Source organism: Microcebus murinus, chromosome 15, assembly GCF_040939455.1.
Source record: "Microcebus murinus isolate Inina chromosome 15, M.murinus_Inina_mat1.0, whole genome shotgun sequence".
Taxonomy (NCBI): domain Eukaryota; kingdom Metazoa; phylum Chordata; class Mammalia; order Primates; family Cheirogaleidae; genus Microcebus; species Microcebus murinus.
In genome coordinates, this window is record NC_134118.1 from 37,932,663 (window position 1) to 37,949,770 (window position 17,108).

Sequence of the window (17,108 nt, forward strand, 5' to 3'; positions counted from 1 at the left end):
TGTCATCTCCAGTTCAAAGTGTTTGTCATATTATTATGTCAGAATCACCCTGAATGGTTCCACATTAGTAGGATCTGTCTAGGATTCCCCAAAACCTATCCCTGCCAGAACAGAGACCCATTTCTACATAAGTGGTATAACACCTAAATACATAAACATTGGAATCAGGTATGTCTCGATTACTTAGAACCAAGTAATCATGAAAGGAAAATGTGGATAGTCTGGAATTCTCACAGAGTCCTTCATCCACTGTAGCCTCCTAACCCCCCAAATGTTCTCCAGTCCACTGATGTACCATAGGTTCCTCCATCGCATCCCTCACATCTCCCCACAGTATTTACACATGCAGCTATCAACAGGCTTTGTGCCAGCTCTGCTTTGTTGTCTTTGTTCTGCTTGGGGGGTATTCTTCCATTCCTCAATTAGCTTTATTAACCAAGATACATGAATGAATGGAACAGGGAATGCAAGGAACAGGGAATGCAAGGAGTGTGTGTGTGTGTGTGTGTGTGTGTGTGTGTGTGTGTGTGTGTGTGACAGAGAGAGAGAGAGCGCGCTACAAAACCAACAGACTTTTACTCAGCCATGCTCACCCTCATATTGAGAATGTACTACTGGTCTTTGAATGACCTAGCAGTCCCCAACCTTTTTGGCACCAGGGACCAGTTTCATGGAAGACAGTTTTTCCAGTGGGGGTGGGGGGTGTCGTGGCCGAGTGGTTGTGGTGAGGAGTTCAGGTGGTGATGTGCAGCCCATTTCCTAACAGGCCATGGGCCATTAATGGGCTGTAGCCCAGGGGTTGGGGACCATAGAGTCCTAAACCATCATGCTCTGCTGAATGTGTCCCTGCAATTAGTACATTATCCATAGCAAATGTGCAGCCTTTGGCAAATAAATTTTTAGAGTTAGGGCATTTTATTTTTAGTAACTCTTTTTTCATAGATATGCTGAGACTTTGGGCTAGTGAGTTATTCATATGATTTCTAAATGTGCAAAAGTTCAGAAAGCCTTTGCAGGTATATTCTCTCCTAATTATTTAAAAATTAGAAATGCTAAAAAAAATGAGGGGATGTGCTAAAGAATATTTGATTTGAAATAAATAAAATCCATACGCTTAAAACACTGTATCTAGTGAAAATTTCCACATTTGCTGTAGATCTGTTCTCATTGTTAAGGGGATTTTATCCAAATGTTTTGTTATTGTTGGCAAGAATGCTCCTGAATCTGCCCTCAGTGATTTGTTTTGTTCAGTCTTGGCTTCCGAACCAAAAAAATAGCCACTTATTACTTCGCCAAAAATTTAGCATTTCTACTAACGTATTTCTTGACAATTGCACAATATCTTGGCTATCATGAAAATTACTTTGTTTTAAATAGAAGTATATACAATATAAGTATATACAATATAAGTATATAAGATACACAGATATACAACCCCCCTCCGCATATACAATATAAGTATATAAGATACACAGATATACAACCCCCCTCCGCACACACACATATTTATATGTATTTAAGCTAAAAGATGGCTCTATGGCAAAATGTGAGATCCAATTATTTGTATACTTTGAGGGAAAAGATAAAGCCAAAAACATGTGTTTCAGTTTATTTTCCATTGTCAAGAAGTAAGGAGTGGGGAATATTGTGATTAATGGATAATTTACCCTTACCCTCAAATTATCAATTATATGAGTTCTTAGGAGTAACATGTTATAAACACTGTGTATGCATATTTACGTAGGAATGTAACACAAATAACAATACGATTGAATTTGAGGGATATGTTTAATATGTCCTCCGACAGAAAATCAAGTTATTTTTTGGTTTTTAATTATAATACCAGTTCAATAGAGAAGTACTGTGGGAAGGCATTTGTGTTTTCTTAGAGTGGAAAGTATAAAACTGACTGTAGAATTTCCTGTTTTAACCAAGAATGAAGAAGAGCTGCGAGCCATTTACTTCCTGAGTGGCCACATTCCAGCTGTGCAGACTGGTCACAGCACATCTGCCAATCAGAATGGGCCCCAGAGGGAAGCCCTTGGATGCTGAGTCTTGTTTACATGCATCGTGACTCTGTTTCTCCTGTCCTCTTGTGTACTGTACCACTAGGAAGATTAGTGGGGATATTTGCTATTACATGCCTAAATATACAGTATGAACCTAGGATCACAGCCACAGCAAATGACATTCTGGACAGAGTTTTAGCTCACCTTTAGCCTCAGGTAAGAGTTGTTGCTTTGTTATGTGAGGATAGCTGATCTGTATTCAGTGTTTAGCTTCAGTTTAAGATATTATGCTTTACTTTTGTTAGCAAAACTAGCTGGCTAAAAGCTGAAGAGGAATGATGGAAAAAACGTGCCCCGTATTATTATGACTTAAAAATTTTAATACTCCAACAAGTGAAAATCATGATATTTTTATTTCAGGGAGGGGCAAAACCCAGCTAAATTAAAACAGAAAAGTTCAAAAGCTATAGTAACACTAAATCACAGTGTGGAGAAATTGGAACCAGAAATATATTAATGTTGTGTGTTTGGAGAGCATTACATCTAAACAAACATGCTTTACTGTGAAGCTTTCTGCTATTAGTCTTTCAGAGAACAGTGTCTTCATGTGTACTAAGTCTTTGGCTTTAAAAAACATTTCTTTTTTATTATGAACTCATACAGAAAGAATTGTTACATACACTTAACTGTATAAATCCTATTCCTTTTCTTCCGTATTTCTTTCTAGAAGTTTTAGAGTGTGTTTTCATTATCCTCTCTATGCCGTTCCACCAGCAATAAAATAAGGAAAAACTAAAGAATTCTTGTCTAATCTTTGCTTTGCTATTAAATTCTATGCTGTTAGCATTAATTCAGAAGATACAATTGAAAACTGTATTTTGATAATATTCCATAGTATTTTTTTAAAGTCATTATTGCACAGGACCATATTGTGGTTTGTATATTACTTTCTGTTGTTAGTTTTTCCATAACACCGAGGCCTTATACTTCATTTTTGTTTTAGTTTTATGTATATCATAACACTAGTAAAACACAACCTGTGGTTTTTGTGGTTGTTTCTCTTGTATGTGATAGTCTTAAGGTTGATGAATAGCATTTAAAGGAGTCTGGAAAGTCACTTTTGAAAAGTTCAAGCACCTGTGCTCTTATTTCTTACCCTGTCTATAGGAGGCATTCTCAATCTCAGCACTATTGACATTTTGGACAAAATAATTCTGTTGGGCAGGGGCTGCCCTGTGCATTTTAGGACCTTTAGTAGCATCTGTACCCACAAGAGCTCCCTTCTCCCCAGTTATGACAACTGAAAATCTTTTTTATATAGCATAATTATTGGTGAAACATTGAAACCCAACTTCTGAAACGTTCTGGGTGATAGATAGTTAAGGATGAGGCTGTACTGGTCTTAGTATTTGCAGATGTTGTTGTAGCTGACTGCTCATTTTTCCCCCTCCCATTCTGTTAGAAGTTTCTGCCAACCATGATTCATAGAATGATATTTTTGAGCTGAGTAATATGTGGCTTTTCAGTTTCCTTGCTTTCTTTCCTTAGCTAAATCTGTTTTGGTTTTAGCAAAGTGTTTAACAGAGGAAAGATCTTTTAAAATGAAATCATACATATAATGATATATTTTCTAAGTAGGTGATTTTAATAAACCATAAAAAGTTTTTATGCCTGTTCTTCGTTGTGTCCTTTCTACTTCCTCTGTCAGGCAAATCCTCTCAAGGCTGATCAAGAGCCTTACATAGGGGAAGACACAACTCTCTGTGAACAGTCCTTTGTGAAATCTAATGGTATGGCAACTAGTATTTGAGAAATTCTTTTCCAGGGCTTTTAAAGAGAATTTTGACGTGTAACTCTCACTTTCTTTACAGATCGCAACGAACGAAATAAACCAGAACATCGTTCTTCAAGGTATGAATTTATAGTATTTAATAATTCTGTATAAAGCTTCTCTTTTGAAAAATATTCTTTGGAAGCAATGTAAGTGTCCTTTTAGAGTACTGGTATATTGGAATCTTCTGTGGCATTCAGAGAAGCTTCAAAAGGGAAATAGTATTCCTTCTCTGAATAAAAATTCTTTATAAAATTATTGACTACCTGGAAGACATGTTTTATTTTGAGAATTCCTATCAGTGACAGATACATCTTCGTAAAAAATTATTTTATTCTTATTCCTTTCTTTTGTGATTTATTTTCCTCCCCTTTAACCAGTGTTTTTATTAAGTGTGTATCACTGTTTTCCTAATCATAAAACTAATATAAGCATATTGTAGAAATATAGAAAATATTTTAAAAATTTAGAAAATATTTTAAAAATACAAAGTATGAAAAAAAAGTAAAATGAAGCAAAACTTACCCTGCCTTCCATCAGCCAGAAATGGCTGGCTACTGCTAAAATTTTGGAATATTTTTTTCTAGACTTTTTAGGTTATATAAATATAAATGTATGTATTCAAGTGGATTCTTTTAAGTTTTTGTTAGGTAATTTCAAATGGCAAGGAAGGTTTTATCACTTAAGCTTTTCATTCACACTGAGAATGTATTTCACTAGACCTTCATCAACACTAAAGAGTATTTTTAAAAACCCTTGTCAAACTTACAGGTAGGAAATTATCTGACTTCTTATCCTAAGCAAGACTGATAGACTACATTCAATGTTTCTAACCCAGTTTTAGGAAAGGTTATAATTTTTCTACTATTAATTTCTCCTTATTCCACATTCTATAACTTTTTGTATTTTTTTTTTTGTGTGTGTGATAGGAACTAATAATATAATGCATTCATTGGGTTCCCTGTAGTGGTAACAAAAAACCCTATTGCTTTTTCAAGGAAGCAAACCTTAGAATTCACTGACCTCTGTGAATAAAAATATAAAATCTATGAAAACTCTATTACTTAGAATAGCAAGGCATTTTTCAGAAATTATCAGTCAAAATAAATTAGTGAGACCTAATCTGAGAGAAGGATATAGCTGGATATTTAAAATGTTGACTGAATTTTTTTTCCAAGTATAATTTACATACATTAAAATTCACTCTTTTTTGTGTGTGTATGGTCCTATGAGGTTTGACAAACATATACAATTACATATCTACCACCACAGTCATAGCATCATAAAACAGTTTGTAGGATTGATTTTTTTTTAATACTTAAAAAAATAGCCCAGAAAAGGCAATGTAAGAGAGAGAACTTTAACAGCATGTTTAATTAACTGTGGGTGACATAAAGTTGGAAGGGTAAAAAATAGTTAGGATGATAAAACCAGAATCCCTAAGACCCTTGGGCATACTAAAGATTGAACTGACTCGAGCAATATGAATTTTAATAGGAACAGATGCAAATCCTTATACTAAAACACTGGTGGAACATAAATAGATAAGGAACATGTGACTTAGCAATATGTTTGACAAAGTCTTGAGGACTTAGTTCTTCATAAATTCACCATGAGTAAAAAATGTTATGTCATTACCTCCACCTACACCCCAAAAAGTCTGCATTGATCTGATTATGCTGAAAGAAGTTTAATATCTAGTATAATAAAAGTGGTAGCTCTAGTCCACATTTTTGATACTCTATCCAATTCTGGGTCCACAGGACCTTTCAAAATTGAAGTAGGCAGGGTAGTGGCTATATTGATACCAGGTGAGGTGCTTAAAGAATAACAAAACAATCTGATGCCCCACCCTAGAGATTCTATTCAGTAAGTCTGGAGTGAATCCTCAAAAGCTGTATATTAAACAAGTCCCCCAGTTCTTCTGATACATAGTCAGGTTGGGTCTGATGGGTCTAGAAAATATAATAGCAGTTTAGTTGGGACAGATGAAAAAGAAGAGTGTAGGATAAAAGTCCTAATCATAGGAAGGCTGGCATGAGAAATTGGGAGAATTTAGCCTACGCGTGGAAGTTTGGGGAGGTGTATACGACAGAAATGATAACTGGCTTCAGACACCTGGAGGCTGGTACATAGAAAAGACTAACAGAATTGTTCCTTATAAATGCTGTTCCCTATTAAGAGAAGCCCTGACCCTTGAGGAATAGATGATTCCAGGACTGGGGCAAGGGAAAGTACAAGGTGAACCTGGACTCCTGATTGTGACAGAAAGCTAGGAAGCACTCAACAAATGGGGTTATGTCAAAAAGACATGGGTGGTAGCTTCAAGGGATTTTCCACTGGCCACATTTGGGGCAATTTGAGTATTAAAAAAAAAAAAAAAAGACAATAGGGCCAGGCACTGTGGCTCACTTCTGTAATCCTAGTATTTTGGGATGCTGAGATGGGAAGATTGGTTGAGCCCAGGAGTTTGAGACCAGCCTGGGCAAGAGCAAGACGCTGTCTCTACAAAATGTAGAAAAATTAGCCAGGCGTGGTGGCACATGCCTGTAGTCCCAGCTACTTGGGAGGCTGAGGCAGGAGGATCACTTGAACCTAGGAGTTTGACGTTGCAGTAAGCTATGACCATACCTCTGCACTCTAGCCTGGGTGACAGAGCGAGATCCTGTCTCTAAAAACAAACAAACAAAAAATCTAGAATTAAAAAATCCCAAATTAAAAAAAAAAAGTGGATTTGCATCCATTAAAGTACAGAGAAAAAAATTTGAGGGGACAATTAGGAAAATTTAAATATGGATTTGATTTTAGGTAATATTTTATTAACATTACTTTTTTTTAGGTGTAGAGTAGGAACTTTATTATGTGGGAGAATGTGATTCTTAGGAGATAGGCACCAAAGTGTTAGAGATGATGTTGTTTTATGTTTGCAACTGAATCTCAAATAATTCAGGGGGGAAAAACACAACGTGAGTGATAAAGAAGTGAATGTGGGAAAACATTAATAATTGGTGAACAGATGAAAGGTATTAGGTGTTAATTTTACTGTTTCTTCAACTTTTCTGTAGACTTGAAAATTTCAAGATAAGAACTGTTATATGTGTTCCTGGGTGTCCCAGAGGGCAGAATGCACATTTGTGAGTGAAACTGAGGGGGATGGATTTCTGCCTAATGAGAGGAAGAATTTTATGACATAGCTGGTCAAAAAGTCAAAGATGGAATGGGCTACTCTATGAAGGAATGCTATTAAGGAAAAGCTAAACAAGCTAGTTAAAAATAGAGAAGATTCATGCAAGTCATTATTTTAGATGGCTCCAGCCCCTTGCTCACTAATAGCCAATCAGCATAACTTGAGAATCTATATTCTGGCTCAGGATACAATATTAAACAAGGAAAGATCTACAGCTTCATGGAGCGTCCATTGTTTTGGATTTACAATCTCAGTCTCTGAGAGTCTTATGTGCCCTAAAGTCAAGTTCCAAGTCTTCACAGTTATATTTCAGGCAATACTGTGGTACTCTTGAGGGTATTCAGAAAGTATTCTGACTATAATTTAATCTCTAATTTATACTGTTGAATTCTCTAGGATTGTGCTACTAGTCTTGGTAACCCTGGCACTTAGAGTGCCTAGTCCAGAACAAGCACTTAATAAATGTTTGTTGAATAAATGAATGCCAACTGTATTTCGAGGAGAGGAAGGGAAATATTAATATTTTTTGCTTGCAAATTGCAAAGAACCTGACTCTCAAAAGCTTGCCCATGACTGTTACTAGATATATTTGTCACAGCAGCAAGAAGTAATGCCCTATAAGAAAGGAGAAATGTTCTTTCAGGGAAAGGCCATTGTTTTCTGTCCAGGGTGTTTGCTGAGATTGGCAGTGACCTATTCTTCTCCTGCCATCCTCAGCTGAGCAGGGCTACCCTGCCAGGCTAGCAGTGCATCAAGCTGATTAATACCTGCTGCATCAACAGACAGAAGGAAGAAAATATAAACAAAAAGTCACTTAATTTTGCTATGGTTTTTGTTTCTCCTCAGGCCACTCGGCAATAAGAATAATGGGCTCAGAGCCCAGCAAGGATAAGAGAAATGCGTTTTTCTTGTTTGTGTTTTTACAGGCCAAACAATCCTATAGCTTTTATATGAGAGGTGAATAAGTTTGGGACATCTGCATGTTCTTTCATTTCAGTGCTGAAATTAGAAGGAAAGCATAATTTTTGTCAAGTTAAAGGAAAAGTTTTATCGTATATAGTCCAACACTAAGACTCTAAGCTAAACACTTCGAAAAAACACTGTTTAAGCATTTTTTTAAAAAAATTTTTTGAGACAAAATCTTGCTCTGTTGCCTAGGCTGGAATGCAATGGCATGATCATAGCTCACTGCAACGTCAAACTCCTGGACTCAAGCGATCCTCCTGCCTCAGCCTCCCAAGTGGCTGGAACTACAGGTGTGCCACTGCTCCCGTCTAATTTTTCTATTGTTAGTAGAAAAGGAGTCTTGCTCTTACTCAGGCTGATCTCAAACTCCTGAGCTCAAGCAATCCTCCCACCTTGGCTTCTCAGAGTGCTAGGATTACAGACATAAGCCACCGTGCCCGGCCTATTTAACCATTCTTAAGAGGCTTGCTGAATGTTTTTTAAATTACTTTGTTTTGATGTGGATTTTTTTTTTAATTTGCGTGCTGCTAATTGATCAATATGGAAGTCAGAAATATCTAAGTTCTTCTTAACCTTATTAGTTTAAACATACCATTTCCCAAATTAATGCCCCTCAGAACACTCTTCTGTAGGATATTAATCAGTATGTCAAGAAATGTTTATATACAAAAAAGTTTGTGAAATGGTAAGTTAAACAAAATTAGACATATTTATTTACTGTGATACTACTCAGAATCTTCTACACTAAAGTACATTATAAACTCCAAGTAAGAGCTATATTACATGTCAGTTTAAAAATTTATTTGAATTTATAACTTCTTTTCCCAGACATGGCTATTAATAACATCTGTAAAAAAAAGCACCATGGAATAGCAGTTTGGGAAACTAATTGAAAGAAAATAGGGACCTGGCACAGTGTCTCACACCTGTAATCCTAGCACTCTGGGAGGCTGAGGTGCGAGGATCCCTTGAGCTCAGGAGTTTGAGATCAGCCTAAGCAAGAATGAGACCCATCTCTACTAAAAATAGAAAAATTAGCTGGGTGTTGTGGCGTGGGCCTGTAGTCCCAGCTACTCTGGAGGCTGAGGCAGGAGGATCGCTTGAACTTAGGAGTTTGAGGTTGTAGTGAGCTATGATGATGTCACTTTCTTTAAAAAAGAAAGAAAAAGAAGTAGAAGCTAAAGATAATAAAGAATATTAAGCCCTATGGCAATCAGTGCCATGAATGGAAAATTAGGAGCTCATTTTACCACTATACCAGCTCTAAATAATAGCTGTCAATGACTTATTGAGTCCAAATAACCAGCTACTTCATCTCAAATGTTTTACCTACTACAAGGAAATATTTTACAGCAGCAAAAACATATTTTACAAAATAAGGAAGCTTAAATCTGTTTTTCAAAAAGTATCATCTGAATCTTAATCTCCCTAAAGCTTTCTTTAAAACCACCTGTTAAAATCCTGTTTGATACTCGTTCATAAAATTCAATGTGATTTCATTAAAAGTTACAAAAATTTAAAAATGAAAATTCAACAGAGTGAATCTAAAATTTATAAGGAAGAGCAAAAATAACAAAGGCAATTTTGAAGATCAAAAGGGGAGGTGGCCAGGTTTGGTGGCTCACACCTGTAATCCTAGCACTTTGGGAAGCCAAGGCAGGAGGATCGCTTGAGGCCAGGAGTTTGAGACCAGCCTAGGCAACATAGTGAGACCCTGTCTCTACAAAAAATAGAAAGATTAGCTGGGCATGGTGGTGCATGCCTGTAGTCCCAGCTATGTGGGAGGCTGAGGCAGGAGGATTGCTTGAGCCCGTTTCCCCCAGGAGTTTAAGGTTATAGGGATCTGTAGTGATGACACTGCACTCCAGCCTGGGTGACAGAATGTGACCATGTCTCAAAAAATAAAGAAGGGGAGGTGGACTGTTGTAAGTAATAGTGATAGTTGTTTTTTTTTTTCAGCAAAGAAATAGGTCACTGGAACAGGACAACAGTAGATGTGTACATACAGTGCTGCCTCATGTGATATGATAGAGGCAGCCTTACAGATCAGTGAGAGAAAGTGGATATGTCAACAAATAGTGCTGGAACAATTGATTATCCATATTTTTAATCTACATGGGATTTGATTTATCTTATGATGTAGAAATCTAAAGACATGAGTATAGAAAATATATTTATGACTTTGGGGTACAGAATAAGTTCTTAAAGTTCAACAAATACAAACCATAAAGAGAAAGACTAATAAATTTGACTATGTGAAAATTTAAAATCTATGTACATGAATACATCAAAAGCATGTGAAAAAGGAAGTCATGACTGTAGTGCATACAGGCAACAAAGGTTAGTGTCCAGGATAAATAAAAAACTATGCATCAGAAAGAATAAGACAAATAAATCAGTAAAATATGGCAGGGAACTCATGAAAGATGAAGGCTTAGTAACCAATTAATACATGAAAAGATTCTTCACCTTGCTAGTGTTAAGGTGTGTGTTAGTATGATAATGAGATACCATTTCACCTCCATAGAGTTGGTACAGAAATCTCAAAGATTGCCAATTCCAAGTATATATGATAGTATGTAATGTGGTACAACAGTAAGGAAAGCTTTATTTAGGAATGTCATGACAGGTGTAGGGATCACTGCAATGGGATTTTGCAGTGGGAGAGAGGGATTTGGCTCAATTGCTAATATAGCTTGGGCATGTGGGAATTTATAGTAAAGGATCAGGGTGGGGGGCAGTAGATAGAAAATTACTAAGAGAAATAAACATCAGGGGTAAGGGCAGTTCTGGCTAAACCAACCCAACAGGATTATTGCTGAAGGCAGACTACAGTGATCAGACATCACCAGCAGGATGGTGAATGAATGATGAAGAACTTGATCAGACATCAAGTGTGACCAGATATTGAAGATGGGGGGTTATTAATAAACTTACTCTGTAGGGTTCTTTCCTAAACCTGGGCTTTACAAGGAAGTACACAGATAGACCTAGGAGAAGTTTCAGAAACCTGACTAAAGTTTGGTCAAGCAAAGAATCTTTGTCAGTTCAAAGTAGCATTGTTTGAATTAAGGGAACTATAGCTGTATGTGACAACATAGATAAATCTCAGAAGCATAATTTTGGATGATAAAAAGCAAGTTGAGGAAGTATAGATGCAATATGATACCATTTATATAAAGCAGAGGTCAGCAAATGGGTCAAGTGTGGTCTGCCACATCTTTTTGTAAAGTTTTATAGGAACTCAGCCTTGTTCATTTGTTTGCATATGGTCTGGGGCTGCTTTCACATTACAACAGCAGTTACAACAGGGACCACGTGGCAAAACACAAACAATGCGTTACTTGTTGATTATTTTTTATCACTATATATATGTACTAAAAGCAAAGACAGATGCATGGAAGTGATAAATAGTGAAATTAGGATATTGATTATCAAAGGAATGGATAAGGAAAGCTCGACAGGGAGCTTCAAGTGCATTTATACTGCTTTATTCCTTAAGCTATGTAATAGGCTTTGCAATATTATTTGTACTTTTTTTAAAACCCTAGAAATTTTCATAATTTTAAAAAAGACTTCTTAAAGACTTTAAAATCCGATAGCACTGATAGAGATGTTTTTACATGATATGAGCATAAAATTGAGTGAAATTTCCTTTATTCTTGAAAGAGAAAAATAAGGAGAAAATAGTCAAGAACAAAGACTGTTTAGGCTGGTCGCAGTTGCTCATGCCTATAATCCTACACTCTGGGAGGCCGAGGCGGGAGGATTGCTCAAGGTCAGGAGTTCAAAATCAGCCTGAGCAAGAGCGAGACCCGTCTCTACTATAAATAGAAAGAAATTAATTGGCCAACTAATATATATATATATATATATATATAAAAATTAGCCGGACATGGTGGCACATGCCTGTAGTCCTAGCTACTTGGGAGGCTTTGGCAGTAGGATTGCTTGAGCCCATGAGTTTGAGGTTGCTATGAGCTAGGCTGACACCATGGCACTCATTCTAGCCTGGGCAACAAAGTGAGACTCTGTCTCAAGAAAAAAAAAAAAAAGACTGTTCACATTTTACCTCTACTCATAGTCCTGTTCCTGTATTTCCCTCTACTTGAAGGACCCTCTGTTGCTATGTGGATTTTGATCTCTTTTTGCCACTTAAGAGTTATGCAAGTAACACATGAAAACATTTTTTAATAGTACAGAAATATATGGTATCTGTCTTTATCCCATGTGTAACTTTTTAAGAGTCTGGTAGTCCAAGTCTATCCTAGTCTTCTTCCTATGTATATATGTAATATATATTCAAATAATATTTAGAATAAATGGATATGTGTATGTATGTAATATGTGTATTTATAAGTGTATATACATATATTTTTGCCAAGTTGCCTTTTTCACATAATATATTTAGAAAGTATTACCATGTCAGTTTCCACTTCCTTATTCTATTAACTACTACATAAAATTTTACAGTGTAGCCTTATTATAATTTAATCAGTCCTTTATTGATAGCATTTAGGTTGTTTCTAATTCATGACAGAAATGCTGATGTAGTAAACATCTTTATGTTCAAATCTTTATGTATGGATGTGTAGGAAAACTCTTTTGTTTCTTCCAAGCTAAATTTTTTCCTGTTTCTATGCTCATTCACAATTAGTTTAAGTTTTAAAATTTTATGTGCCCTGCATTTCTATTTTCTTCCAAATGTCAGACAGCTATGTGGTGATTTGGTACTGCTCCTGGTTCAGGAAGGCCCATTACAACTCCCTTCCCCACGCTGCGGCTTGAAATGTCACCCAACACAGAAAGAGACTCAACGTGCAGAATATTTGTAGCACATAGTTCAGTACACTCAGAATTAATAGTTGATGATGTTAAAATTTATAGCAATAACTTTATCATTAAGAATTTTAGAAGGTCTTGGTTTTCTGCATTGGTACTCTGTTGTTAGTCTTATAAAGATGTTGAGGATTTTGACACTTTACCAACATCACATTGTGGTTTAAATAGATTAGATTAGATAAAAAAGATTTAACTTGTTTTTGCTTTTCTCCTTTCTAAATATATCTATTAAAATATCATGTTCTGCTGGGCTCAGTTTAACTACTGTAATTCTGTAGCATCTCCCTGACCATATGTTTTGATTCTTTTACCTCTATAAAATATAGCTATATGTGATTACTTTCTGACATTATGTCCTCTAAGCTATAAGAGAAACATTACTTTTGCTGGAGCATCTGTAATGCCATAAACAAGGTGAAAAATTAAAGTGTATACAGGTTTTGTTGGGGGGGGAATCCTTTTGCAATGGGAGATGTGAACGGATTAACATTTTATGTCATCCTACAGAGAATAGATATATATTTTGTTGTTTTATTGTTGTTTTAAGAAATGTGACTTTAGCATTTCTCCCTAGTGTGATGGGAATGAAAATGAAGCATTTCTATGGTGTATTTGTTGGGTAATTGAAAAGTTTTATCGGCTGGCCTACCACTGCCATAGTACTTAGTGTGGGGATTTTCTGAAGTTGTTTCAAATTAAACTATCACCAGGCAGTTAACTTTGCAACAGCAGCTGGTCCTGTATTTATTGCATTTTCTCAAGATGGGCATATGTGGCCACCCATTTCTTAGCAGTCCAGGGAGCACATGGAACTCCAGGCCCTTAAATTATTTCATCCTAATTCTTTCTTCTCTTTCCCTTGGGCTATACTTTATATTAGTTTTTGCCTTTCTGCAGTATAATTTAGAAGTAGTTATTTTCACAATTCTGCAAAATCTATATTAAAGAGCTTGTATTTGAGTGAACTTTGTATACATCTTTGTGGCTCTCAATCTGTCCATAGGTTATGGTTTTATTCCAACTAAGAAATATTGTTATACAATTGGACTTTACATTTTTATTCAAATATTTTCCCTTGAATATATGGCACTACATACATCACATTCCCTTATGGCACAGCATACATCAGATTCTTCAAAACTATTGATTAGGACTATAAACCACAAAAGCGTAATACTAACAGATTCCTGAAAGAATCTGAGTCTGGACAGAATTGCTAAACAGTCATTCAGTAGCCCGGTCACCTCCTATCTCATTATACTGCTGTTGATCAGAATTCAGTCTTGTCCTTATAGGTAAAACCCTTCTCAAAACCAGAAATCAGGTCTGGTCCCAAGAATTCAATTTCAGGGTATCCTTGTTGATTAGAGGCTCCTCTGCATAATATATCAGAGCATTCATTTCTGCCCAAGTAACAAGTATTGCTACTTCTGATCTTGTTTCAGTTGTAGGCTAGCTCTCCAGAGACAGAGGGAGCAGGCCTGCCTTTGTGCAACACTTATAAGTGCAGCAAAATAAGGCAGGCATTCTAAAGAAATGTGTGATTCTCTCCTCTTTTGGACTGGAGGATTGAGAATCAGTACCCTTTGTTAATTAAGAAAATAATAGAATGGTAGGAAAGTATTGATTGTCTGAAGGCTTCAGAGTAATAGTATGTCTAAAATATAAACATTCCCTCAACTGTAAACCTGTTTCCTCAAGATAATGTTGTCCCTGGCACACTGCCTTGTGCAGGCCGTTCAGGGATGCTGTCAAGGGATGGTAGGCAGGACTTACGAGGTTTATCACCATCTATTGCCCAATAGTTTCTCTTGGCTACAGATTCTGAAGAGAAAGTCCAGGTAGAAAAAGTTCTTACAAACTGGACTGCACTCTTCAAAACTTTTCCATGTGGTGAATTCCTATCTTTAACACCACTGCTCTTTTAAAAAAAATTTTAAGTAAAATTAAATTCATTTGTTCTAATTATAAAGCAGAAAACAAGCATGCCTTGGAGATGTTGTGGGTTTGGTTCCAGACCACCTCAATAAAGCAAATATATAAATAAAGTGAGTTATGTAAATTTTTTGGTTTCTTACTGCTATAAGCTTTATAAAAAGTTATGTTTACACTATACGTAGCCTATAAAGTGTGCAATAGCATTATGTCTAAAGACACAGTGTACATACCTTAATAAGAAAAACTTTATTGCTAAAATATGCTAATGATCATCTCAGCCTTCAGGGAGTCCTAATCTCTGTGCTGGTGCAGGGTCTTGCCCTGATTTTGATGGCTGCTAACTGAGCAGTGTGGAGGTTGCTGAAGACTGGGGTGGCTGTGGCAATTTCTTAAAATATGGCAACAAAGAAATTTGCTGCATTGATTGACTCTTCCTTTCACAAAAGATTTCTGTTTATCATATGATGCTATTTGATAGCATTTTATCCGCAGTATAACTTCTTTAAAAATTTGGAATCTGTACTCTCCAACTCTGCAGCTGTTTTATCAACTAAATTTATGTACTGTTCTAAATCCTTTGTTGTCATTTCAACAATGTTCACAGGTGTAGATTCTATCTCAAGAAACCGCTTTCATTGCTCATCCAGAAGAAGCAGCTCCTCATATGTTCAAGCTTTATCATGAGATTACAGCAATTCAGTCACATCTTCAGGCTTCACTTCTAATTCTGGTTCTCTTGCTATTTCTACCACCTCTGTAGTGACTTCCTCCATTAAAGTCTTGAACCCCTCAGAGTCTTCCTTGAGGGTTAGAATCAACTTCTTCCAAATTCCTGTTGATGTTGATATTATGTTGACCACCATTCATGAATCACGAATGTTCTTAATGGCATCTAAATGGTGAAAAGAGGGTTTTTAATTTACCCAGATCCTTCAGAGGAATCACTATCTACAGCTAGTGGCAGCTACAGCCCTATGAAATATATTTGTTAAATAATAAAACTTGGAAGTTTGAAATGACTTCTTGATCCATGGACTAAAAAATGGACATTGTGTTAGCAGGCATGAAAATTACATGAATCTCCTTTATATATATCTATCAGAACTTCTTGGGTGACCAGTTACATTGTCAATGCATGTTAATATTTTGAAAGAAATCTTTTTTTCATAACATTAGGCTCCAAATATTCACTAAAACATGCTGTAAACAGATATGCTGCCATCAGGCTTTGTTGTTCCATTGATAGAGCACAGGCAGACTAGATTTAGCATAATTCTTAAGGGCCCTAGAATTTTCAAAATGGTAAATGAGCATGGGCTTCGATTTAAAGTCTCAAGCTACATTAGCCCCTGTCAGCCTGTCCTTTGAAGCTTTGAAGCCAGGCATTGACTTCTCTTCAACTAGGGAAGTCCTGGGTGGTGTCTTCTTCCAATAGAAGGCTGTTTCATCTACATTGAAAATCTGTTGTTTAGTGTAACCACCTGATCACCACCTCATCAACGATCTTAGCTAGATCTTCTGGATTACTTGCCGTGGCTTCTCCATCAGCACTTTCTGATTCACCTTGCACTTTTATGTTGAGGAGATGACTTCTTAAACTTTATGAACAAACCACTGCTAGCTTCTAACTTTTCTTATACAGCTTCCTCACCTCCCTCAGTCTCCACAGAATTGAAGAAAATTAGGGCCTTGCTCTGGGTTAGGCTTTGGCTTAAGAGAATGTTGTGGCCAATTTGATCTTCTATTCAGAAAACTAAAACTTTCTCCATATCAGCAATTCGGCTGTTTTGCTTTCTATCATTCGTGTGTTCATTGGAGTAGCACTTTCAGTTTCCTTCAAGAGCTTTTCCTTTGCATTCACAACTTAACTAACTTTGGTACAAGAGGCCTATCTTTTGGCCTATCTCTACTTTTGATATGCCTTCCTCACTAAGTTTAATCATTTCTAGCTTTCAATATAAAGATAGAGACATGTAACTCTTCCTTTGACTTGAACACTTAGAAGCCATTGTAGGGTTATTAACAGGCCTAATTCAATATAGTGTCTCAGGGAATAGGGAGTCAGTCCCAAGTAGAAGAGCTCTCCCAGATGGGGGAACTGCCAGTGGAGCAGTTAGAACGTACACATTTATCCATTAAGTTCACCACTACCGTAGTAACATTAAAGATCACTGATCACAGATCACCATAAGAGATATAATAATAATGGAAAAGTTTGAAATATTGCGAAAATTACCAACATGTGACACAGAGGCATGAAGTAAACACATGCTGTTGGAAAAATGGTGCCAATAGACTTGCTCAATCAATGCACAGTTGCTGTAAACCCACAACT

At 36.4% G+C, this 17,108-nt stretch overlaps 1 protein-coding gene across 4 annotated transcripts in view; it reads left to right on the forward strand.

The window, feature by feature from the left end:
- SH3D19 (SH3 domain containing 19) overlaps nucleotides 1-17,108 on the forward strand; it is a 151,154-nt gene that overhangs the window by 64,198 nt on the left and 69,848 nt on the right. Inside the window, exons 2-3 of one of the 4 annotated variants that reach the window (XM_012783717.3) lie at nucleotides 3,881-3,920; nucleotides 6,906-6,974. In XM_012783717.3, the coding sequence (XP_012639171.2) occupies nucleotides 3,881-3,920; nucleotides 6,906-6,974 (109 nt within the window). Of the gene's footprint in view, nucleotides 1-1,767; nucleotides 2,226-3,880; nucleotides 3,921-6,905; nucleotides 6,975-17,108 lie in introns of those variants that run through there. The other 3 variants (XM_020280160.2, XM_076010585.1, XM_012783718.2) reach the window with 3 other exon arrangements.